The following is a 27,375-nucleotide window of genomic DNA, read 5'->3' on the forward strand; positions in this document are numbered from 1 at the left end:
ACTACCACCTATGAACTATTCTTGCAGCAGCAGGAGGAAAAGTTCATGTATAATTTATGGCTGTGGAAGGAAACTGGAAGTAGAAGAGCAGAAGCCAGGAGTCACACAGTTAATTTCTGTGTGAGATGTGAAACTTAGGTCGAAGTTCCTTTTTTCTTCTTTTGCCTACGCATGCCCAATTGCTCTACCACCATTTGTTAAAAAGACTACCTTTTCTTCATTCAATTGCTTTTGTACCTTTTTCAAAATTCAGTTGGGTGTACTTATGTGAGGCTACTTCTGGGTTCTCTAATCTGTTCCACTGATATATGTGTCTATCCCTCCACCAATACTAAAACCCAGTGCTGTCGAGTCGACTCTGACTCACAGCTACCCAACCACACTGTATGAATTCCTGTGGCTACGTACTAAGTCTTAAAATGGAGTAGAATAATCTTTCCACTTAATTCTAGTTTTTTGAAATTGCTTTAGCTATTCTTATTTTTTTTGCCTGTCTGCACATATTTGAGGATAAGCTTGTCTACATCCACAAAAAAATTTTGCTGAGATTTTAATTCAAATACCTATATATCAAATTGGGAAGAAGTGATATCTTCACAGTCCTGAGTCTTACAACTGATGAACGCCACTTCTATTTATTTTAAATCTTTGATTTCTTTCATCAGTTTTTTTAGATTTTACCATATGAATCTTGCCTGTGTTTTGTTGGATTTATGCCTAAGCATTTCATTTTTTTATAGGCAATTGTAAACGGTATTATCTATTTAACTGTGGTTTCCACATGTTCTATACTCCAAAAAACCAAACCCATTGCCGTCGAGTTGATTCTGACTCATAGCGACCACATAGGGTTTCAAGGCTGTAAATCTTTACAGAAGCAGACTGCCACATCTTTCTTCCATGGAGCCCCTGGTGGTTTTGAACCACTAAATTTTTGGCTAGTAGTTGATCGCTTTACCCACTGAGCCACCAGGGATCTTTATGTTCTGTAGTAGTATATAGGAATTCAATTGCTTTTGGCATGTTCATCTTCTATCCTATGACCTTCACGAACTCACTTATTAGCTCTAAGAGTTTTTCTGTAGATTTCTTGGGATTTTGTACACAGACTATCAAGTCATCTGCAAATTGTTGTTGTTAGGTGCTGTCGAGTTGGCTCTGACTCATAGTGACCCTATGTACAACAGAACGAAACACTGCCTGGTCCTGTGCCATCCTCACAATCATTGTTAAGCTTCAGCCCACTGTTGCAGCTACTGTTTCAGTCTATCTCATTGAGGGTCTTCCTCTTTTTCACTGACCCTCTACTTTACCAAGCATGATGTCCTTCTCCAGGGACTGATCTTTCCTGATAACATGTCCAAAGTATGTGAGATGTAGTCTCACCATCCTTGTTTCTAAGGAGAATTCTGATTGTACTTCTTCCAAGACAGATTTGTTCATTCTTCTGGCAGTCCATGGTATATTCAATATCTTCGCAAACACCACAATTCAAAGGTGTCAGTTCTTCTTCAGTCTTCCTTATTCATCATCCAGCTTTCACATGCACACGAGGCGATTGAAAACACTATGGCTGGGGTCAGGCGCAGCTTAGTCTTCAAGGTGACACCTTTGCTTTTCAGCACTTTAAAGAGGTCTTTTGCAGCAGATTTGCCCAATGTAATGCATGATTTGATTGCCTGACTGTTGCTTCCATGGGTGTTGATTGTGGATCCAAGTAAAATGAAATCCCTGACAACTTCAATCTTTTCTTCATTTATCTTGATGTTGTTTATTGGTCCAGTTGTGAGGATTTTAGTTTTCTTTTTGTTGAGGTGTAAGCCATACTGAAGGCTGTGGTCTTTGATCTTCATCAGTAAGTGCTTCAAGTCCTCTTCACTTTCAGCAATTAAGGTTGTGTCATCTGCATAACACAGGTTGTTAATGAGTCTTCCTCCAATCCTGATGCCCTGTTCTTCTTCATATAGTCCAGCTTCTCGGATTATTTGCTCAGCATACAGATTGAATAGGTATGCTGAAAGAATACCACCCTGACACACACCTTTCCTGACTTTAAACCAATCAGTATCCCCTTGTTCTGTCGAAACTACTGCCTCTTGATCTATGTACAGGTTCCTCATGAGCACAAGTAAGTGTTACAGTATTCCCATTCTTTGCAATGTTACCCATAATTTGTTATGATCCACACAGTCAAATGCCTTTGCATAGTCAATAAAACACAGGTAAACATCTTTCTGATATTCTCTGCTTTGAGCCAGGTTTCATCTTACATCGGCAGTGATATCCCTGGTTCTACGTCCTCTTCTGAATCCAGCTTGAATTTCTGACAGTTCTCTGTTGATATACTGCTACAGCTGCTTTTGAATGATCTTCAACAAAATTTTGCTTGTGTGTGATATTAATGATACTGTTTGATAATTTCTGCATTTTTGTTGGATCACCTTTCTTAGGAATAGGCGTAAATATGGATCTCTTCCAGTCGGTTGGCCAGGTAGCTGTCTTTCAAATTTCTTAGCATGGACGAGTGAGCACTTACAGCGCTGTAACCCTCTGTTGAAACATCTCAATTGGTATTCCATCAATTCCTGGAGCCTTGTTTTTCTCCAGTGCCTTCAGTGCAGATTGGACTTCTTCCTTCAGTACCATCGGTTCCTGATCATATGCCACCTCTTGAAATGGTTGAATATCGACTAATTCTTTTTGGTATAGTGACTCTGTGTATTCCTTCCATCTTCTTTTGATGCTTCCTGCGTCATTTAATATTTTCCTCATAGAATCCTTCACTATTGCAACTCGAGGCTTGAATTTTTTTCCTCAGTTTTTTCAACTTGAGAAATGCCCAGCGTGTTCTTCCCTTTTGGTTTTCTATCTCCAGGTCTTCGCACGTGTCAATATAATACTTTGTGTTCTCGAGCCGCCCTTTGAAATCTTCTGCTAATAGGGATGGTTTTATTTCTTCCTTCGCAATCTGTATGCTTACATTTCCTTTTCCTGCCTTATTGAGATGGCTCAGCACTATGTTGAAAAAGAGTGATGAGAGTGGACATCCTTGCCTTGTTCCCATTCTTCACCATTTCACCATTAAGAATAATGTTAGCTATGGAACTTTTGGAAACACTGGTGGTGTAGTGGTCAAGAGCTTTGGCTGCAGTTTGAATCCACCAGGTGCTCCTTGGAAACTCTATGGGGGCAGTTCTACTCTGTCCTATAGGGTTGTTATGAGTCGGAATTGACTGGATAGCAGTGGGTTTTGGGGCTTTTTATGGAACTTTTGCAGACACCCTTTACCAATTAGAGCAAGATCCTCTGTGTTCTTACTTGCATAGAGCTTTTAGCATGAAGTGGTACTGAATTTTGTCAAATGCCTTTTATGTATCTACTGATATGATCATGTGTATGTGTGTGTGTTTAGCCTGCTAATACAGGTGATTGCACTGATTTTTGAATACTGCATTAGATTTCTATCCCTGGAATAAACATCTCTTGGTCATGGTGTACAGTTCTTTTCATATGTAGCTGCATATAATTTTCTAATATTCCTTGCAGACTTATGCATCTATGTTTATGAAGGAAATTTTTCTTTTCTTTTTTTTTTTTTAACTCTCTTTGAGTTTATTTCTGCTTTATCTCGGGACTCTCAATTCTCTTGCATTAATCTATAGTTCTAGCCTTATTCCAGTACCCTACCATCTTGATTACTGTAGCCTTGTAGGAAGTTTTAAAATCAGGAAATACTAGGCTTTCAACCTTGTCTTTCTTCAAGATTGTTATGGCTACTTGGGATAACTGGTATTTCCGTAAGAATTAGGATCAGCTTGTCAATTTCTGGAGACTCCAGTGGCGTAATGGTTAAGTGCTACGGATCCTAACCAAAGGGTCGGCAGTTTGAATCCACCAGGTGCTCCTTGGAAACTCTATGGGGCAGTTCTACTCTGTCCTATAGGGTCGCTGTGAGTCAGAATCAACTCGACGGCACTGGGTTTGGTTTGGTTTTGTTTGTCAATTTCTGGAAAAAAATAGCCAGGTGGGATTTTGATAGAAATTGCATTGAATCTCATCATGGATTGAATTGTGTCCCTCCAATATATGTGTCAACTAGGTTAGGCCATGATTCCCAGTATTGTGTGGTTGTCCTCCATTTTGTGATTGATATAATTTTCTTATGTGTTGTAAAGCCTAATCTCTGCCTCTTGTTAATGGGGGAAGATTAGGTTATGTCAAAGAAGATTAGGGTGGCAAGTAACATCCTTACTGAGGTTACACCCCTGATCCAAGGTAAAGAGAGTTTCTCTGAGGTGTGGCCTGCATCACCTTTTATCTTACAAGAGATAAAAGAGAGAAGCAAGCAGAGACACATGGGACCTCATACCACCAAGAAAGAAGCATCAGAAGCATAGCGCATCCTTCGGACCCAGGCTCCCTGTGCAGAGAAGCTCGTAGTCCAGGGGAAGATTGATGACAAGTCCAGAGCCAACAGACAGAGAAAGCCTTCCCCTGGAGTTGATGCTCTGAATTTGGACTTCCAGCCTACTGTGAGAAAATAATTTTCTCTTTGTTAAAGCCATCCACTTATGCTATTTCTGTTACAACAGCACTAGATAACTAAGACAAATCCGTAAATCAATTTGGGGAGTATTACCATCTTAACAACATTAAGTCTTCTGATCCATGAACATGAGAGGTCTTTCCATTTACTTAGGTCTTCTTTAATGTCTATCATGTTTAGCAGTTTTCAGTGTACAAGTTTTGTACTTCTTTGATGAAATAAATATTTTATTAATTTTTGGATTTTTCATTGCTAATGTATAGAAACAAAAGGTCAGCAGTTCAAATCTACCAGCCACTCCTAGGAAGCCCTATGGAACAGTTCTACTCTGTCCTATAGGGTCACTATGAGTCAGAATCGACTCGATGGCAATGGGTTTTAGTGTATAGAAATGAAAATGATTTTTGTATATCGATCTTGTATCCCACAACCTTGGTGAACTCATTCATTAGTGCTAATCTTTTGTGTGTTTGTGTGTGTGTGTGTGTGTGTGTGTATGCCTTAAAATTTTCTACATACACTATGATGTAACGTGCAAATAGAGATAGTTTTATTTCTTCCTTTCAATCTGGATACCTTTTCTTTTTGTTGTCTAATTGCCCAGGCTAGAACTTTGAACACAATTTTGGATATAAGTGGCAATAGCCTTGTCTTATTCCTGATCTTAATGGGGAAGCATTAAGTCTTCCACCATTAAGTATGAAGTTATCTGTGGGTTTTCCCTAGATGCCTTTTATCAGGTAGAGGAAGTTGCCTTCTCCTCCTAGTTTGTTGAGTGTTTTTTATCATGAAAGGGTGTTGGATTTTGTCAAATGTTTTCCCTGCGTCTGCTGAGATGATCATGTAGTTTTTGGCCATTATTCTATTAATAAGGTGTATTACATTAATTGATTTTTAAGTTTAAACACACTTGCATTTCTGGGATAAACCTCACTTGGCTTTTTTTTTTTTTAGTCATTATGAATAATACTTTTGCTTTTTAACAGCTTTATTGAGATATAATTCATATACCATGTAGCTCATCCATTTTAACCATTCAGTAGTTTTTAATATATTCATAGAGGTATGTAACCAACACCACGATCAATTCTAGAGCATTTTAATTACCCCAAAACGAAATCCTGTACCATTACCAAACACTCAACATTAGTCCCCAGCCCAGCCCCTAAAAAAGAACTGGCAACCATTAATCTATTGTCTGTTTCTACAGATTTGCCTATTTTGGGCATTTCATATAGATGGAATCAGTAATATATTGTCTTTGTGACTGGCTTCTTTTACTTAGCATGTTTTCAAGGTTCATCCATGTTGTACCGTGTATCAGCGGTTCATTACTTTTAATGGCCAAATAATATTCCATTGTATGGCTATACCACATCTGTTTATTTATTCATCAATTGATGGACATTTGGGGTCCATCTTTTGGTTATTATGAATAATCCTCCTACAAATATTTGTGTACAAGTTTTTATGTGGACGTTTGTTTTTATTTCTTTGGAGTATATACCTAGGAGTGAAACTGTCAAGACAAATGGTAACTCTTTGTTTAAGTTTGTGGGCAACTATAACACTTTTCATAAGTTGTTGTATTCAGTTTGCTAATATTTCTTTGAAGATACTTATGTTTATATTCATAAGGGATATTGGTCTGTAGCTTTCTCTTCTTGTGATGACTTTGTGTGATTTTGGTATCAAGATAATACATGACTCATAGAATGAGTTAGAAAGTGTTCCTTCCTCTTTAATTTTTTCGGAAGAGTTTGTTAACGATTGGTATTAACACTTCTTTAAATATGTGCCAGAATCCAACAGTGAAGCCATCTGGGCCTGGGCTTTTCTTTGTGGCAAGTTATTTGAATATATATTCAATTTCTTTACTTGTTATAGGTCTACTGATAACTTCTATTTCTTCTTGGGTCAATTTCAGTAGTTTGCTGCTTTCTAGGAATTAGTCCATTTCATCCATTATCTAACTTGTTGACATACAGTTGTTCACAGTATTATCTTATCCTTTTTATTTCTGTAAGGTCAGTAATAATGTCCCCTATTTCATCCCTGGTCTTAATAATTTGATTTTTTTCTTTTTATTTGATCAGTTTAGATAAAGGTTTCAAAATTTCTGGATTTTTTCAAAGAACTGGCTTTTGGTTTGTTGATTTTCTCTACTGATTTTCTATTCCCTACTTTATTTATTCCTGCTCTGATCTTTATTATTTCCTTCCTTCTGCTTCCTTTGGATTTAGTTTGCTATTTTTTTTTCCTAGTTTCTTAAAGTGGAAGGTTAGGTTATTGATTTAAGTTCTTTTTTAATATACATATTTAAATTAATAGATTTCCCTCTAATCACTGCTTTTGTTGCATCTGTATGGTTTGGTATATAGTGTATTTTTGTTTTCATCTCTCAAAGTACTTTTTAATTTCCCTTCTGCTATTAGTACGTTAATTTCCATATATATGTCAATTTCCTTCTGTTATTGGCTTCTAATTTCATTCTATTGTGGTTGGAGAAATACTTTGTATGATAACATTCTTTTTCAATTTATCAAGACTTGTTTTATGAACATACAGTCTGTCCTGGATAATGTTCCATGTGCCCTGGAGAAGAATTTGTATTCTCCTGTTGTTGGGTGGCATGTTCTATAGATGTCTGTTAGGCCTAATTGGTTTATAGTATCATTCAAGTCTTTTATTTCCTTGTTGTTGATCTATTTGTTAAATCCACTATTTAAGTGGGTTATTGAAGTCTCCAACTATTATTATTATATTGTCTATTTCCCATTCAATTCTGACAGTTTTTGCTTCATGTATACTGGAACTCTGTTGTTAGGTACGTATATGTTTATAATTGTTATATCTTCTTTGTGGACTGATCACTTTATCATCATAAAATGTCTTTTCTTCTCGTAACAGTTTTTACCTTAAATCTATTTTTTCTAATATTAGTATAGCCACTTCAACTCTCTCTTGCTTACTGTTTTCATGGTATATCTTTTTCCATACTTTTACTTTCAACCTATTTGTTTCTTTGAATCTAAAGTGTGTCTCTTATAGAGCTCATATACTTGGATCATTGACTTTTTAAAATCCATTTCTCCAATATCTTCCTTTAATTAGAGTGTTTAATCTACTTACATTTAATGTAATTACAAATAAGTGGAATTTATACCTGCCATTTTGCTATCTGCTTTCTGTCTTAAGTCTTATTATTCCTCTAATTTATAATAATCTAGTTCAGATTAATACCATCTTTTAAATCTTTTCAAAGATTTTAAATCAGGAGGAAAAGTTACCATAAAAATATATACTTTTTTATTTACCATTTATATATAGTTAGCTCTACTGATACTATTTCTTTATATGGATCTGAGTTACTATCTAGGGTTCTTTTCAGCCTAAGCCAAACCAAAAAACCCACTGCCATTGAGTCGATTCCAACTCATATTGGCCCTACAGGACACAGTACAACTGCCCCATAGAGTTTCCAAGGAGCGCCTGGTGGATCTGAACTACTGACCTTTCGGTTAGCAGCTGCAGCATGTAACCACTATGCCACCAGGGTTTTCTTTCAGCCTAAAGGACTCCTTTTAATATTTCTTGCAGGGCAGGATTGCTAGTGACAAATTCTCTGTGTTTGGTTGTGTAGGAATGTCTTATTTCACCTTCATTATTGAAAGGTAGCTTTGCTGGATGTAGAATTCTTAATAATTTTTTTCTTTCAGCACTTTGAGTATGTCATCCCGCTGCCTTCTGGTCTCGACAGTTTCTGATGAGAAATCAGTTGTTACCTTACTTAGTAACCCTGGTACATGACAGGCCACTTCTCTCTTGCTGTTTCTGAGATACTCTCTTTGCCTTTGTCTTTCAAGAGGTTGAACATGATGTGTCTTTGAGTTTATCACACTTGGAATTCACTGAGCTCTGGGATGTGTAAATTAATGTTATTCATCAAATTTAGGACTTTTTTTAAATCATTATTTCTTCGAATATTTTTTCTATAATTTTCTCTCTTTCCACTCCTCTGGGACTCCCATTATAGCTATGTAGGGACTCTTGAAGGCATTTCCACAGGTCTCTGAGCTTCTGATCATTTTTCTTCGGTCTTTTTTCTTTCCGTTCCTCAGACTGAATCTTTTTTTTTTCAAATGAACTTCTGATCATTTTTCTTCATTCTTTTTTCTGTTCCACAGACCGAATAAATCTTTTTTTTCAATTTTTAAAAATTTTTATTGTGCTTTAAGTGAAAGTTTACAAATCAAGTTGGACTCTCATACAAATATGTATAAACACCTTGCTATATACTCCTAAGTGCTCTCCCCCAAGGAGACAACACACTCCTTCCCTCCACTCTCTCTTTTCGTGTCCATTCAGCCAGCTTCGGACCCTCTCTACCCTCTCATCTCCCCTTCAGACAGGAGATGCCAACATAGTCTCATGTATCTACTTGATCCAAGAAGCTCAGTCTTCACCAGTATCACTGTCTATCTCATAGTCCAGTCCAATCCCTGTCTAAAGAGTTAGCTTTAGGAATGGTTCCTGTCTTGGACTAATAGAAGGTCTGGGGACCATGACCTCTGGGGTCATTCTAGTCTCAGTCAGACCATTAATTCTGGTCTTTTTATGAGAATTTGGGGTCTGTATCCCACTGCTCTCCTGCTCCCTCAGGGGTTCTTTGTTGTGTTTCCCATCAGGGGAGTCACTGGTTGTAGCCAGGCACCATCTAGTTCTGGTCTCAGGCTGATGTAGTCTCTGGTTTATGTGGCCCTTTCTGTCTCTTGGGCTCATAATTACCCTGTGTCTTTGGTGTTCTTAATTCCCCTTTGCTCCAGCTGGGTTGAGACCAATTGATGCATCTTAGATGGCCGCCTGCTAGCGTTTAAGATCCCAGATGCCACTCTCCGAAGTGGCAGGCAGACTGTTTTCTTGAGAGATTTTGTTATGCCAATTGACTTAGATGTCCCTGGAACCATGGTCCCGAAACCCCTGCCCCTGCTATGCTGGCTTTCGAAGCATTCAGTTTATTCAGGAAACTTCTTTGCTTTTGGTTTAGTCCAGTTGTGCTGTCCTCTCCTGTATTGCGTGTTGTCTTTCCCTTCACCTAAAATAGTTCTTATCTACTATCTAATTAGTGAAAACCACTCTCCCTCCCTCCGTCCCCCACCTCGTAACCATCAAAGAATATTTTCTTCTCTGTTTAAACTATTACTCGAGTTCTTATAGTACTCTTATACAATATTTGTCCTTTTGCAGGTGACTAATTTCACTCAGCATAATGCCTTCCAGGTTCCTCCATGTTATGAAGTGTTTCACAGATTCATCATTGTTCTTTATCGATGCGTAGTATTCCATTGTGTGAATATACCATAATTTATTTATTCATTCATCCATCGAGGGGCACCTTGGTTCCTTCCATCTTTTTGCTATTGTAAACAGTAGTGCAATGAGCATGGGTGTGCATACATCTGTTCGTGTACAGGCTTTTATTTCTCTAGGATATATTCCAAGGAGTGGGATTGCTGGATCATATGGTAGTTCTATTTCTAGCTTTTTAAGGAAGCGCCAAATTGATTTCCAAAGTGGTTATACCATTTTACATTCCCACCGGCAGTGTGTAAGTGTTCCAGTCTCTCCACAACCTCTCCAACATTTATTATATTGTGTTTTTTGGATTAATGCCAGCCTTGTTGGAGTGAGGTGGAATCTCATTGTAGTTTTGATTTGCATTTCTCTAATGGCTAATGATCGTGAGCATTTCCTCATGTATCTGTTAGCCGCCTGCATGTCTTCTCTAGTGAAGTGTCTGTTCATATCCTTCGCCCATTTTTTAATTGGGTTATTTGTCTTTTTGTTGTTGAGTTTTTGCAGTATCATGTAGATTTTAGAGATCAGACGCTGATCAGAAATGTCATAGCTAAAGACTTTTTCCCAGTCTGTAGTAGTCTTTTTACTCTTTTTTTTTATTAACTTTTATTAAGCTTCAAGTGAACGTTTACAAATCCAATCAGTCTGTCACATATATGTTTACATACATCTTACTCCATACTCCCACCTACTCTTCCCCATTGAGTCAGCCCTTTCACAGTCTCTCGTTTCGTGACAATTTTGCCAGCTTCCCTCTCTCTCTATCCTCCCATCCCCCTTCCAGACAAGAGCTGCCAACACAATCTCAAGTGTCCACCTGATATAATTAGCTCACTCTTCATCAGCACCTCTCTCCCACCCGCTGACCACTCCCTTTCATGTCTGATGAGTTGTCTTCGGGGATGGTTCCTGTCCTGTGCCGACAGAAGGTCTGGGGAGCATGGCCGCTGGGATTCCTCTAGTCTCAGTCAGACCATTAAGTATGGTCTTTTTATGAGAATTTGGGGTCTGCATCCCGTTGATCTCCTGTTCCCTCAGGAGTTCTCTGTTGTGCTCCCTGTCAGGGCAGTCATCGATTGTGGCCGGGTACCAACTAGTTCTTCTGGTCTCAGGATGATGTAGGTCTCTGGTTCATGTGGCCCTTTCTGTCTCTTGGGCTCTTAGATGTCGAGTGACCTTGGTGTTCTTCCTTTTCCTTTGCTCCAGGTGGGTTGAGACCAATTGATGCATCTTAGATGGTTGCTTGTTAGCATTTAAGACCCCAGGGCCATATTTCAAAGTGGGATGCAGAATGTTTTCATAATAGAATTATTTTGCCGATTGACTTACAAGTCCCCTCAAACCATGTTCCCCAGACCCCCGCCCCTGCTCCGCTGACCTTTGAAGCATTCCTTTTATCCCGGAAACTTCTTTGCTTTTGGTCCAGTCCAATTGAGCTGACCTTCCATGTATTGAGTGTTGTCTTTCCCTTCACCCGAAGCAGTTCTTATCTACTGATTAATCAATAAAAAACCCTCTCCCTCCCTCCCTCCCCCCTTCGTAACCACAAAAGTGTGTGTTCTTCTCAGTTGTTACTATTTCTCAAGATCTTATAATAGTGGTCTTATACAATATTTGTCCTTTTGCCTCTGACTAATTTCGCTCAGCATAATGCCTTCCAGGTTCCTCCATGTTATGAAATGTTTCAGAGATTCGTCACTGTTCTTTATTGATGCGTAGTATTCCATTGTGTGAATATACCACAATTTATTTACCCATTCATCCGTTGATGGACACATTGGTTGCTTCCAGCTTTTTGCTATTGTAAACAGAGCTGCAGTAAACATGGGTGTGCATATATCTGTTTGTGTGAAGGCTCTTGTATCTCTAGGGTATATTCCCAAGAGTGGGATTTCTGGGTTGTATGCTGGTTCTATTTCTAACTGTTTAAGATAATGCCAGATAGATTTCCAAAGTGGTTGTACCATTTGACATTCCCACCAGCAGTGTATAAGAGTTTCAATCTCTCCGCAGCCTCTCCAACATTTATTATTTTGTGTTTTTTGGATTAATGCCAGCCTTGCTGGTGTTAGATGGAATCTCATCATGGTTTTAATTTGCATTTCTCTAATGGCTAATGATCGAGAGCATTTTCTCATGTATCTGTTGGCTGCCTGAATATCTTCTTTAGTGAAATGTGTGTTCATATCCTTTGCCCACTTCTTGATTGGGTTGTTTGTCTTTTTGTGGTTGAGTTTTGACAGAATCATGTAGATTTTAGAGATCAGGCGCTGGTCTGAGATGTCATAGCTGAAAATTCTTTCCCAGTCTGTAGGTGGTCTTTTTACTCTTTTGGTGAAGTCTTTAGATGAGCATAGATGTTTGATTTTTAGGAGCTCCCAGTTATCTGGTTTCTCTTCATCATTTTTGGTAATGTTTTATATTGTGTTTATGCCTTGTATTAGGGCTCCTAACTTTGTCCCTATTTTTTCTTCCACGATCTTTATCGTCTTAGTCTTTATGTTTAGGTCTTTGATCCACTTGGAGTTAGTTTTTGTGCATGGCGTGAGGTATGGGTCCTGTTTCATTCTTTTGCAAATGGATATCCAGTTATGCCAACACCATTTGTTAAAAAGACTATCTTTTCCCCAATTTACTGACACTGGTCCTTTGTCAAATATCAGCTGCTCATACGTGGATGGATTTATATCTGGGTTCTCAATTCTGTTCCATTGGTCTATGTGCCTGTTGTTGTACCAGTACCAGGCTGTTTTGACTACTGTGGCTGTATAATAGGTTCTGAAGTCAGGTAGAGTGAGGCCTCCCACTTTCTTCTTCTTTTTCAGTAATGCTTTGCTTATCCGGGGCTTCTTTCCCTTCCATATGAAATTGGTGATTTGTTTCTCTATCCCCTTAAAATATGACATTGGAATTTGGATCGGAAGTGCGTTATATGTATAGATGGCTTTTGGTAGAATAGACATTTTTACTATGTTAAGTCTTCCTAGCCATGAGCAAGGTATGTTTTTCCACTTAAGTATGTCCTTTTGAATTTCTTGTAGTAGAGCTTTGTAGTTTTCTTTGTATAGGTCTTTTACATCCTTGGTAAGATTTATTCCTAAGTATTTTATCTTCTTGAGGGCTACTGTGAATGGTATTGATTTGGTTATTTCCTCTTCGGTGTTCTTTTTGTTGATGTAGAGGAATCCAAGTGATTTTTGTATGTTTATTTTATAACCTGAGACTCTGTCAAACTCTTCTATTAGTTTCAGTAGTTTTCTGGAGGATTCCTTAGGGTTTTCTGTGTATAAGATCATGTCATCTGCAAATAGTGATAACTTTACTTCCTCCTTGCCAATCCGGATACCCTTTATTTCTTTGTCTAGCCTAATTGCCCTGGCTAGGACTTCAAGTACGATGTTGAATAAGAGCGGTGATAAAGGGCATCCTTGTCTGGTTCCCGTTCTCAAGGGAAATGCTTTCAGGTTCTCTCCATTTAGAGTGATATCGGCTGTTGGCTTTGCATAGATGCCCTTTATTATGTTCAGGAATTTTCCTTCAATTCCTATTTTGGTAAGAGTTTTTATCATAAATGGGTGTTGGACTTTGTCAAATGCCTTTTCTGCATCAATTGATAAGATCATGTGGTTTTTATCTTTTGTTTTATTTATGTGATGAATTACATTAATGGTTTTTCTGATATTAAACCAGCCTTGATACCTGGTATAAATCCCATTTGATCATGGTGAATTATTTTTTTGATGTGTTGTTGGATTCTATTGGCTAGAATTTTGTTGAGGATTTTTGCATCTATGTTCATGAGGGATATAGGTCTATAATTTTCTTTTTTTGTAATGTCTTTACCTGGTTTTGGTATCAGGGAGATGCTGGCTTCATAGAATGAGTTGGGTAGTATTCCGTCATTTTCTATGCTTTGAAATACGTTCAGTAGTAGTGGTGTTAACTCTTCTCTGAAAGTTTGGTAGAACTCTGCAGTGAAGCCGTCCGGGCCAGGGTTTTTTTTTGTTGGAAGTTTTTTGATTACCGTTTCAATCTCTTTTTTTGTTATGGGTCTATTTAGTTGTTCTACTTCTGAATGTGTTAGTTTAGGTAGGTAGTGTTTTTCCAAGAATTCATCCATTTCTTCTAGGTTTTCAAATTTGTTAGAGTACAATTTTTCGTAGTAATCTGAAATGATTCTTTTAATTTCATTTGGTTCTGTTGTGATGTGGTCCTTCTCGTTTCTTATTCGGGTTATTTGTTTCCTTTCCTGTATTTCTTTAGTCAGTCTAGCCAATGGTTTATCCATTTTGTTAATTTTTTCAAAGAACCACCTTTTGGCTTTGTTAATTCTTTCAATTGTTTTTCTGTTCTCTAGTTCATTTAGTTCAGCTCTAATTTTTATGATTTGTTTTCTTCTGGTGCCTGATGGGTTCTTTTGTTGCTCACTTTCTATTTGTTCAAGTTGTAGGGACAGTTCTCTGCTTTTGGCTCTTTCTTCTTTTTGTATGTGTGCATTTATCGATATAAATTGGCCTCTGAGCACTGCTTTTGCTGTGTCCCAGAGGTTTTGATAGGAAGTATTTTCATTCTCGTTGCATTCTATGAATTTCCTTATTCCCTCCGTGATGTCTTCTATAACCCAGTCTTTTTTCAGGAGGGTATTGTTCATTTTCCAAGTATTTGATTTCTTTTCCCTAGTTTTTTTGTTATTGATTTTTAGTTTTATTGCGTTGTGGTCTGAGAAGATGCTTTGTAATATTTCGATGTTTTGGACTCTGCAGAGGTTTGTTTTATGACCTAATATGTGGTCTATTCTAGAGAATGTTCCATGTGCGCTAGAAAAAAAAGTATATTTTGCAGCAGTTGGGTGGAGAGTTCTGTATAAGTCTATGAGGTCAAGTTGGTTGATTGTTGTAAGTAGGTCTTCCGTGTCTCTATTGAGCTTCTTACTGGATGTCCTGTCCTTCTCCGAAAGTGGTGTGTTGAAGTCTCCTACTATAATTGTGGAGGTGTCTATCTCACTTTTCAATTCTGTTAAAATTTGATTTATGTATCTTGGAGCCCTGTCATTGGGTGCATAAATATTTAATATGGTTATGTCTTCCTGATCAATTGTCCCTTTTATCATTATATAGTGTCCTTCTTTATCCTTTGTAGTGGATTTAAGTCTAAAGTCGATTTTGTCAGAAATTAATATTGCTACTCCTCTTCTTTTTTGCTTACTGTTTGCTTGATATATTTTTTTCCATCCTTTGAGTTTTAGTTTGTTTGTGTCTCTAAGTCTAAGGTGTGTCTCTTGTAGGCAGCATATAGATGGATCGTGTTTCTTTATCCAGTCCGTGACTCTCTGTCTCTTTATTGGTGCATTTAGTCCATTTACATTCAGCGTAATTATAGATAAATAAGTGTTTAGTGTTGTCATTTTGATGCCTTTTCATGTTTGTTGTTGGCAACTGCATTTTTCCACATACTTTTTTGTGCTGAGACGTTTTTCTTAGTAAATTGTGAGATCCTCATTTTCATAGTGTTTGACTTTATGTTAGTTGAGTCGTTGCGTTTTTCTTGGCTTTTATCTTGAGTTATGGAGTTGTTATATCTTTTTGTGGTTACCTTATTATTTACCCCTATTTTTCTAAGTAAAAACCTAACTTGTATCATTCTATATCGCCTTGTATCACTCTCCATCTGGCAGTTCAATGCCTCCTGTATTTAGTCCCTCTTTTTGATTATTGTGATCTTTTACCTATTGACTTCCATGATTCCCTGTTATGTGTATTGTTATTTTTTTTTAATTAATCTTAATTTGTTTGTTTTTGTGATGTCCCTATTTGAGTTGATATCAGGACATTCTGTTTTGTGACCTTGTATTGTGCTGGTATCTGATATTATTGGTTTTCTGACCAAACAATATCCTTTAGTATTTCTTGTAGCTTTGGTTTGGTTTTTGCAAATTCTCTAAACTTGTGTTTATCTGTAAATATCTTAATTTCGCCTTCATATTTCAGAGAGAGTTTTGCTGGATATAGGATCCTTGGCTGGCAGTTTTTCTCCTTCAGTGCTCTGTATATGTCACCCCATTCCCTTGTTGCCTGCATGGTTTCTGCTGAGTAGTCTGAACTTATTTTTATAGATTCTCCCTTGAAGGAAACCTTTCTTTTCTCCCTGGCTGCTTTTAAAATTCTCTGTTTATCTTTGGTTTTGGCGACTTTGATGATAATATGTCTTGGTGTTTTTCTTTTTGGATGAATCTTAAATGGGGTTCGATGAGCATCTTGGATAGATATCCTTTCGTCTTTCATGATGTCAGGGAAGTTTTGTGTCAGGAGTTCTTCAACTATTTTCTCTGTGTTTTCTGTCCCCTCTCCCTGTTCTGGGACTCCAGTCACCCGCAGGTTATCCTTCTTGATAGAGTCCCACATGATTCTTAGGGTTTCTTCATTTTTTTTAATTCTTTTATCTGATTTTTTTTCAGCTATGTTGGTGTTGATTCCCTGATCCTCCAGATGTCCCAGTCTGCATTCTAATTGCTCGAGTCTGCTCCTCTGACTTCCTATTGCGTTGTCTAATTCTGTAATTTTATTGTTAATCTTTTGGATTTCTACATGCTGTCTCTCTATGGATTCTTGCAACTTATTAATTTTTCCACCTTGTTCTTGAATAATCTTTTTGAGTTCTTCAACAGTTTTATCGGTGTGTTCCTTGGCCTTTTCTGCAGTTTGCCTTATTTCGTTTGTGATGTCTTGAAGCATTCTGGAAATTAGTTTTTTATATTCTGTATCTGATAATTTCAGGATTGTATCTTCATTTGGGAAAGATTTTGATTCTTTTGTTTGGGGGGTTGCAGAAGCTGTCATGGTCTGCTTCTTTATGTGGTTTGATATGGACTGCTGTCTCCGAGCCATCACTGGGAAACTAGTTTTTCCAGAAAATCCGCTGACTGGTACGCTGGCTCCAGGCTCTGAAAACAATCACTGCCTCCCCATATTTGTTCATTCTCCGTCTCTAAATCTGTGTTTGTTGTTCAGGTTTCTTTGATTGTTATGTATGTGATCGATTCACTTGTTTTTCCGAGTCTTTGTTGCAAGAGGGATCTGCGGTAGCGTCCACCTAGTCCGCCATCTTGGGCCTGCCTCTCTTTTTACTCTTTTGGTGAAGTCTTTGGATGAGCATAGGTGTTTGATTTTTAGGAGCTCCCAGTTATCTGATTTCTCTCCTGCATTGCTAGTAATGTTTCGTATACTGTTTATGCCGTCTATTTATTAGGGCTCCTAGCATTGTTCCTATATTTTCTTCCATGATCTTTATTGTTTTAGATTTTATATTTAGGTCTTTGATCCATTTTGAGTTAGTTTTTGTGCATGGTGTGAGGAATGAGTTTTGTTTCATTTTTTTTTTGCATATAGATATCCAGTTATGGCAGCACCGTTTGTTAAACAGACTGTCTTTTCCCCATTTAACTGACTTTGGGCCTTTGTCGAATAGCAGCTGCTTGTATGTGGATGGATTTATGTCTGGATTCTCAACTCTGTTCCATTGGTCTATGTATCTGTTGTTGCACCGGTACCAGGCTGTTTTGACTACTGTGGTGGTATAATAGATTAGAAAATCAGGTAGAGTGAGGCCTCCCACTTTGTTTTTCTTTTTCAGTAATGCACGGCCTCTTTCCATTCCATATGAAGTTGATTTGTTTCTCCATCTCATTAAAATATGTTCTTGGAATTTGGATTGGAATTGCATTGTATCTATAGATTGCTTTTGGTAGAACAGACATTTTTACAATGTTAAGTCCTCCTATCCATGAGCAAGGTATGTTTGTCTCTTTTGGTTTTTTGCAGTAGTGTCTTGTAGTTTTCTATGTATAGGTCTTTTACATCTCTGGTAAGATTTATTCCTAAGTATTTTATCTTCTTGAGGGCTACTATAGCTGGTATTGATTTGGTGATTTCCAGCCCACCGCAGCCACTTCTGGGAATGGATCCCAGCGACTCAGGTCTGGAAACTCCGCTCCACTTCTGAATGGTTTCTCTCTCCCCCTGCTTCTCAGTCTGTTTTCTGACTTTGCCTTTGATGTTCAGGGCTCCTAGCTTGTCATAAATATAATCTGTCACTTGATAATTTGGGTCTTTGTTGTAAGAGGGCTCACCGGAAGCATCTGGCTATTCTGCCATCTTGGCCCCGCCTCCAGACTGAATAATCTTAACTGACCTATTTTCAAATTAAGCGATTCTTTTTTCCGACTGCTCAAATCTTCTATTGAGCCCATATAGTTAATTTTTCATTAAGGATATTTTCAACTCCACAATTTCTATTTGGTTCTTTTTAAGAGAATTTTCATCTCTTTATTCATATTGTCTATTTGGTAAAACATTGTTCTCATACTTAATTCTTTGAATCTATTTAAAATAGCTTATTTAATAGCTTTATTAATAGCTATGTCTAGGCTTCCTCAGGGACTGTTCCTATTGATTGCTCTTTTTGCCTGTGTATGGGCCATACTTATTTCTTTGCATGTATCATTTTCTGTTGAAAACTGGGCATTTCATATAATGTAATGTTGCAATTCTGTTAATCAGATTCTCCCCTCTCCAGGGTTATTGCTATTGCTATTAGCTATTGTTGTTTGTTTAGTGACTTTTGTGAACTAATTTTGTAAAGTTTGTAACCTTTGTCAGGTGTGGCAACTGAAGTCTCTGCTTGGTAAGATTCATCTTTACTAAGGGACTCTCTGTGTGTCTTGTGGCATGCCTTCAACACTCAGCCAGGTAGTTGACAACTCTTCATTTCTTGCTTGTGCAGAGCCTCAGGGTCAGCTGGAGATGAGAGCTTAAAACCTTCTCAGATCTTTCCTGAGTAAGCATACAGCCATGGGCATGTGCACATCTGTATACATATGTGTGACCTTCTAGATTTCCAGGAACAGGATGCAGTTTTTCATGGTTAAGGTCCCTGGGTTGCATGAACATTTTGCACTTGACCTAAAGGTTGGTGGCTCAAAATCACCCACTAGTTCCATAGAAGAAAGGCCTGGCGATGTGCTTCTTTAAAGGTTACAGCCACGAATACCCTATGGAGCAGTTCTGCTCTGCAACACATGTGGTCACCATGTGTCAGAATTGAGTCAATGGCAATGGATTTTTTTTTGGTTATAGACATCTCATTCTCCATCTTTTCCTTTCACGCTTTTTGATTAGCTTTTTGTTTGTTTCAACTGCTACCCACTGCCTCAGGTAGCTGTGAAGTTAAACAATTGCCTCTGAATGTTTTTGAAAACTCTCCTCCCAGGGAAAAGGTTCTTTCCATTGAGTAACTTCCAAGTCAGGTCAAATAAAGATAGTTTTGCAAGTGGGTTCTTTCAAGGAACCACCACACAGGCCAAATAATGACAATTTTCTGGATATGAGGCATTGAAGGAACTATAAGCCCATTCTGTCCCATTCAGTGGCAGCCAGGCAGCTGTTTTCACTGTGATTGTAAGCTGTTTGTTTTCAAAGTTACTGTGGAGCTGGAGATAAGGTAATGGGAATAGGGCAAGTTAAAATGCCACAAAGTTCACTGTTCTTACTGATATCCAGTCGTTCTCCTTTCATAAATGCTCCCCAGATTACTGCGTGGCTTTGGTTAACTTCCAGAGTTCTGAAAAAGTTGATTCTGACAATTTTTGCCACTTTTCTCAGTGCTTTTGTGGATATGATAATTGTTGAAGGTCGTTACCGTATTTTTACACAAATTACATGCACCTTCTACATTTGTTTGCCAACCTTGCCCTTACCCCATGAGGTATTTTTGTTAAGCGTGTTATACTAATTTTTTTTAACAGTAACAATCAGGAATGATATACCTTTCCCCCCTCATTTTATCTTTATTTTATTATTTTTCATCAAGGTAAAATACACATAAACACAAAAAAATTACCATTAGTGGCATTTAGTACAGTCACATTGTTATACAAACTTCACCACTGTCTAGTTCCAGGACATTCTCATCACCCCGAAAGGAATCCTCATACCCAGTAAGCAACCATTCCCCCCCACCTCCCGCCAATCTGTTGGCAACCACTAATTCACTTCCTGTCTCTATGGATTTGCCTATTCTGGACATTTCAGAGATATGGAATCATACGGTATGTGACCTTCTGTGTCTGGCTTCTTTCATTTAGCATAATGATTTCCAGGTTTATCCATGTTATATGTTTGTAGCATGTATCAGTACTTCAACCATTTTTATGGCTGAATAATATCCCATTGTATGGATATTCCACATTTTGTTTATCCGTTCTTCAGTTGGTGGACATTTGGGTTGTTTAGGGCAGTAAATTTTTTTTGTGTGCTTTAAGTGAAAGTTTGCAAATCAAGTCAATCTCTCACACAAAAATTTATATATGCCTTGCTGTGTCCTCCTAGTTGTTCTGCCCCTAATGAGACAGCACACTCTTTCTTGCCACTCTGTATTCCCTGTGTCCATTCAGCCAGCTCCTGTCTCCCTGTGCCTTGTCATCTCCCCTCTAGACAAGAGCTGCGCACAGTCTCATATGTCTGCTTGAACTAAGAAGCCCACTCCTCACCAGTATCGTTTTTAATCTTATAGTCCAGTCCAATCCCTGTCCAAAGAGTTGACTTTGGGAATGGTTCCTGTCTTGGACTAACAGAAGGTCTGGGGACCATGACCTCTGGGGGGGTGGGGTGGTTGGGAAATAATATACCTTTTGGGAATCTGATAAAGGTGTGGACTCTTGCTAGGAAAATGCACATATATATATATATATACACCTAATTCTGCATATAATTTCAAGGAATTCTTGGCTACCCTGAAGGCTGCAAGTTAAGAACTCTTATTCAACAAGAAAACTATTACGATTCTGGTGGTAAAAACAATATCTCATCTTAGTCAAGTAATTACAATATCTCATCTTCAGTACAGTCATGTGCCACAAAACATCCGCTTGGGCAATGTCCGATAAGGTTATTACAGAGATTGGAAATCCTGATCGGAGAATGGGATGTAGTGGATTTAGGCATGTTGTACAAGACAATCATGATGATCCTCAAAAACAAAGAAAAAATTCTCCTAGCTGTTAAAGACTTGGCTCCACTGAAAGCTACAAGGCTAACAAAAATTAAGAGGGACCTATAAAAATTTTTTTTTATATATTGGAGATGGAGAAATTGTTAATGATGTGAATTGAGGACCAAACAAAAAAGCGAATTTCTCTCAGCACATTGATGATCAGTGCTAAGGCATGAAGCTTGTTCAAGAAGCTTAAAAAAAAAAAGGAGGACCACATTGAAGTATCGAGTTTAATGTTAGCTGTGGGTGATTCAAGTGCTTCAAACAATGTTTTTTGTTGCATAATGTGAAAGTGAGTCTGCAAGAGCTGATGAAGGCAGCAGAAGAATTTGTTGAAACCTTAGGTAAGCTAATTGTAGAGGGAGGTTGATTGCCCCAGGAAATTTTTTAATATGGATGAAACTTCCTTACTCTGGAAGCGAATGCCTGAAAGGATCTTCATCCATAATACGGTGTTCATGCAACGTCCAAATCACATCATGTTCTATTTCACAGAATATATCGTGGACATTAAGCAACACATGACTGTAATTAGAAGAATATGAAATATAAAAACATGCACAGGTGGTCTCCAACTAATAAACACAGTTATTTCAAAAGTTAATTTTTAAATATTTATTTGGAATTTAGTGTATAATTCTTTTCTATAAAAACAATGCTAAGGACCATGGTTTGGAACAATTAAACTGTAAATCCCTTAAGGGTAGGTGCTCTTTTTATCTGTCTTTGTATTATAATGACCTATCCATATAAATAGCATATGTTAGGTACCCCAGGTGACCCTTAACCAAACCTATTGCACTCAATAATAGAGTTGAATACAAATGTACTACTAAAAAAGAAAACAATATTAAGGCAAAAAGAAAGATCAAATAAAAGTACAAAGCGACAATAAAATAAAATAGAAGAGAATAAAGACTAAACTAGGTTTTAAATCATCTGGTACTTAAGAGACGGGTTTATTAGAAGAGAATGAAAAAGTAAATAAAGGTATTTCTAGATATTCTTATTTGAACTTCTGGATACCTTTTCATTGTGCTAAATTCACTTCAAAATATTTTTCTTCTAAACACAGGTATAGCACCAGCATTTCCTTCTACCTTTAGCAATATATAAGGTCATTTATATAGGGTCACTATGAGTCAGAATCGACTTGATGGCAGTGGGTTTTATAGACCTTAACAGACTGTAAATAGAAAGAGTAGAGGAGATAAGATGTTTTGCTTGTAGTGACTAGAAAAAGATTGAAAGAAGCTGGGGGAGTAGAACTGTTCAAAGAAACTTTATATAATAAGATATATCTTATTATATTTCTTATAATAAAATATGTCAAAGTTAGAATAGGAGCCTTGGCGGCACTGTGGTTAGGAGCTTGGCTGCAGCAAAAGCTAAGAAGTTTCCTGAACACAACCAAACACTTCTAGGGACAGAAGAGCAGAGGCTGGGGTCTGGGGGCCAGGGTTTCGGGGGACATCTAGGTCAATGGTCATAACGAAGTTTATTAAGAAAATGTTCTGCATCTCACTTTGGTGAGTGACGTCTGGGGTCTTAAAAGCTTTAGAGCAGCCATCTAAGATGCATCAATTGGGCCCAATCCACCTGGAGCAAAGGGGAATGAAGAACACCAAGGACACAAGGAAAATACTAGCCCAAGAGACAAAAGGGCCACATAAACCAGAGACTCCATCAGCCTGAGACCAGAAGAACTAGATGGTGCCTGGCTACCACCAGTGACTGCCCTGATAGGGAATACAACAGAGAGTCCCTGACAGAGCAGGAGAAAAGTGTGGCGCAGAACTCAAATTCTAGTAAAAAGACCAGATTTAATGATCTAAGGCTAGAGGAATCCTCGAAGACATGGCCCCTGGACTCTCTGTTAACCCAGAACTAACACCATTCCCGAAGCCAACTCTTCAGACATAGACTAGAGTATAAAACATAAAATAATACTCATGAAGAGTATGCTTCTTAGTTTAAGCAGATACACTAGACTAAATGGGCGACTCCTGTCAGAGGTAGGATGAGAAAGCAGAAAGGCTCAGGAGTTGGTTAGATGGACATGGGAAACCCAGGGTGGAAAGGGGAGTGTGTTGTCACATTAGAGGGACTGCAACTAGGGTCACATAAGAATATGTGTATAAATTTTTGTCTGAGAAATTAACGTGAGTTGTAAATTTTCACCTAAAGCACACACACACACACACACACAAAAAAGCTCAGCTGCGAACCAAAAGGTCTGCGGTTGGAATCCACTAGACGTTCCCTGGAAACCCTGTGGGGCAATTCTACTCTGTCCTATAGAGTTGCTATGAGTCAGAAACAACTCGAGGGCAACGGGTTTGGTTCCATGGGTAAGTTAGAATAAACGAAGCTAATGTGAACATGAGCAATAGAGGGCATAAGAGCCCCATTGGAAAAAAGAAAAGAAAAATGTGGGGGGGTTCATAGAAATAACATTTTGCATCTCTTTGTTGCTTAATTTTATAATGAGTCATTGTGCCAAAGAGGATGGGAAAACTACATTCTGGTGCCATAAATATATAGGCCCAACTGTACATTTTCATTAGAATGACCAATGAACTCTGATGAGAGGCAGATAAAGTTATGACTGATAAGCAGAATTCAACTGGATATCATTTAAAAGTTCTAAGTTATGGCCCTATCATACAGAATGGACCTGAAAAGAGTACAGGATTCTGTCAAGCTCAAAGAGGCTTAAGAGTATGAAGGATCAATAGAATGGCCTGACCTTGTCTTCAGAACAGAGATTTGAAGACATTTATATACCAAAGCAATGAAGAAGCAAGCTACAATTTCCGTGATAGCCTCCTATATATTATGTAAAGACAAGACAAACTCAGGGACATGAACTATATGTCGACCCCCTTTTTTAAGTTTGGACTTTGACTCCATGTCTAGGTGACAATATAAAGAGGTTCAGCCTGGCAGTCTGGGTCTATAGCTCCAAAGATCCTTTACTCTGGCTGACGAAATCAGCCAAGAAACAGTGTCAGACAACTGAGAAGGTAATTAATTGTCTCCTTAAAGAATATCATTACCCTGGAGAGATTTAGGATTAAGTATGAAATAAATCAAACCTTTGGTATTAATAATTTTGGGTTAAGGAATAATCTGTGAATATTGTTTTAATAAGTTATAACAAGCTCAAAGAGAATCTGGCCTATATTATTACAATTTAATACAGGTAATTAAGTAATTGATTTAGATTTGTGATTTTTAGGTTGAAATCTTACTAAGTTTCTAAGCTTACTAAGTTTCTATGGCTTTAAAAAACTGTAAAGTAATTAAATAACTGAATGGTTATATACAGGTTGTAAACATTTATAAATACAAATACAATTATTCATATCAATGTCTTGAAACAAAATTTTAACTTCTGCAAGCTCTAACAGTACTGATCTTTCAGTTTCTCACACGTACCATATTTGACTTGAGTCAAACATGATATATGAATGTTTTCGTTCGACTAGGTCATAATCCTAACTGTAGTAGTTTCCTCAGAATCTGCAATTATATCTTTGCCTGTGTTTCCCTTTCTTCCTTTCCATGTCCCACACAATAGGACTCAAAAATGGGCCCTGAAAAATATATGTCCAGATTTCGCTATCTTCCTAATCAAAACCATATGCCATAGCAATCCTAGGTGAAGTTATAACTCTGAAAATTACTGTTACTATATTTCGAATACTATGCTCTAGAATTCTGACAAACTCGAATGGAGTTTAAACTGTCTCCACCCACATCCCACTATATCACACCCTCTGCTTCCCCACCCCCAGATGAAGGTTAGGTTGATAAATGGATTTTGGAGGTGGAATAAAGCCAGACATCAAATAACTTACTTGAAATCCATCTCTTACCTTCTGTACTTAACCCTGGACTTGATGTGAACTTGGCTACATCGACAATTTTTACAGCAAATTGTTGCCCAGTTTCTCTGTTGATACATCGTCGCACAACACTGAAGGGACCCCTAAAAGCAAAACCAAAAACATACAAATCAAGTTTAATTCATAGATTTTTCTTAAGTTCTTTTTTTCCTTCAATATCTTATTGGTGTTTCACTGTCTGTTAACCATACTACATGAGCACCAAGTCATTCTGTCTTTTTAGCCTTCAGATGGAATATAGTTTTCAAAATAAAATTTAACTAATGTAATTTTAAACATACTTTTCTGTAATTCATGAGGTAATCCACAATTTAAAAATATTATTAAACTAGAAATATAGAAGACAAAATTAAATTTGCAGTTGGAAATAATTTTGTAAAAAATTCTAATTAGTATTCTTATGTTCAAGGCAAACAATCTTTATAATATCTATATGGATTATCAACATCTTAATTATAATAAGTGAAATCCATAGTGTGTATTGTTCTTATTTTTGAACCAGAAGCTTAAATCATTCTTGTCACCTTCCTCTCATCTTACCCACCACTTACCTAATCTTCACCAAGTCCTAATGAGTTTATCTCAAATATGTCTTGAGCCTGTCCACTTCTCTCCATGCCCCATACCCTAGTCTAAGCTACTACCATCTTCTACCAAGACTTCTGGAAAACTGGTCCCCCCATCCCATTCTTACAGTGATCTTTTATCATACTATGTTCCTGCTTAAAACCCCAGAAAGATGGATGATATTTGGAATACACATATCTAATCAATTATATATGTATAAAAAACAGGACAGTATATGTATATGTGTGTGTGTGTGTATATATATATATAATTCCTATATAAAACAAGAAAAAAATAAGTACACAATCTAAAAAAATCTAGGCAAAAGACTAGAACAGACACTTTACAAGGATGATTTAGTCTCTAACAATCTTTCCAGCCTCTCCTGGTATTGTTCCCTTTCCTCTACACTCTGGCTCCTTTGGCCTCCTTTCACTTCCTTGACCACTTACTTCAGAACCAATAAACATATTGTTTCCAAGCTTGAAATGCTACTCATCCTTCAGATCTCAATTCCATCGTCATGTCCTCAGGGAAGCTTTCCCTGAACCCCTAGACTAGGTAGGTATCAAACCCGACTCTATGCTGTACCTTTCCTTCCTCCACAACATTCTCACAGAGTATGTAATTTATACATTTTACTATGTATATTATGTAGTATGCTTTGTTTAAAATCTATATCCACCAATGGACTATAAGCTAGGTCTATGCAGGTAAAGACTATGTTTTCTTCTCCACTTGTATCCCCAGAGTCTAAAATTAAGCCTGACACAACACCAAAATCCCAGTGCCACCGAGTCGATTCCGACTCATAGCGACCCTATAGGACAGAGTAGAACTGCCCCATCCAAGGAGTGCCTGGCGGATTCGAACTGCTGACCTTTGATTAGCAGCTGTAGCACTTAACCACTATACCACCAGGGTTTCCCCTGACACAAAGGAGGCACTCAAATCTTTGTCACAGAAGTAATAGGGCAGAGCAGCAGATAAGCAGTGAAGATTGAGAGAAAGAGGAAGAAGAGGGAAGAGAGGTTGATTTTAAAGATATTACTTCCTGGACAGCTTCAGGGAACCCAAATAAATTCTAAAACAAAACTGAAGTAATAGTTTGTATCTTAAAAACAGAAACAAAATACAGGAGGGCAATCTGGGAGGAAGCCCATCTAAAATGATGATTTATGTGCAACAGTCGAGAAACTGAAACGCCATTCAGACAACAATAGTAATTTAAAGCAAAGAGAAATTCTTTATCATTCTTAAACTTCAAATTATAATTGTTCTAAATTGCCACAGAAAAAGATGTAATTTCTATCAGCAGAGCCACTGGTCTAGCCATTTCCTTATTCAGTCTTCTCCCCAATCTAGACCAGTGGTTCTCAATACTGGCGACACAACTGAATCAACTGGAGTGATAAAAAAAATATCAATGTCCAGGCCCAGGCATTAAACACACACACACACACACACACGGTTCCTTGTGATTAACAGTTATTAAATAAGATAGATTTGTACATGTTTGAATTGACTATTAAATAATACAAAACGCAAATACTAGTTTATTTGAAGGCCAGTATGATTTAAGTCACTAGATATACCCAAGTACATGTATATGATAGTGTGCTTGTGTGCGTGTGTGCACGTGCAGTTTTCCCTCCTTAGAGGGGGAAACAAACAAACTCTCACTGGCCGTTAGAAGTATTTTACAAGACCAAACTACACCTGGATGCATGTGCTCAATCAGCAGGTAGAGAAAAGTACTTCATTTAGACTAGGATGCTTGTGATACTGCTTACATTAAAGTTTGTCTTTCTTCTTTCAGTTAGAGGGCAAGCAAATGAATATAATCTAACCCAGACCAAAACATTTCTTTAAGATCATATGAATGAGTTGATTTCACCATGCCATCGTCAGGATATTAATTATATCACAGCTTCAAATCTCTCTTCA

The 27,375-nt window shown here is 37.7% G+C and overlaps 1 protein-coding gene across 8 annotated transcripts in view; it reads right to left on the bottom strand.

Moving 5' to 3' along the window:
• CASK (calcium/calmodulin dependent serine protein kinase) overlaps positions 1 to 27,375 on the bottom strand; it is a 455,537-nt gene that overhangs the window by 318,699 nt on the left and 109,463 nt on the right. For 4 of the 8 annotated variants that reach the window (XM_023557951.2, XM_010597744.3, XM_010597743.3 and 1 more), the window contains exon 2: positions 24,832 to 24,944. In XM_023557951.2, the coding sequence (XP_023413719.1) occupies positions 24,832 to 24,944 (113 nt within the window). Of the gene's footprint in view, positions 1 to 24,813; positions 24,945 to 27,375 lie in introns of all 8 variants that reach the window. The other 4 variants (XM_023557949.2, XM_023557948.2, XM_023557947.2 and 1 more) reach the window with 1 other exon arrangement.

Source organism: Loxodonta africana, chromosome X, assembly GCF_030014295.1.
Source record: "Loxodonta africana isolate mLoxAfr1 chromosome X, mLoxAfr1.hap2, whole genome shotgun sequence".
NCBI classification, from domain to species: domain Eukaryota; kingdom Metazoa; phylum Chordata; class Mammalia; order Proboscidea; family Elephantidae; genus Loxodonta; species Loxodonta africana.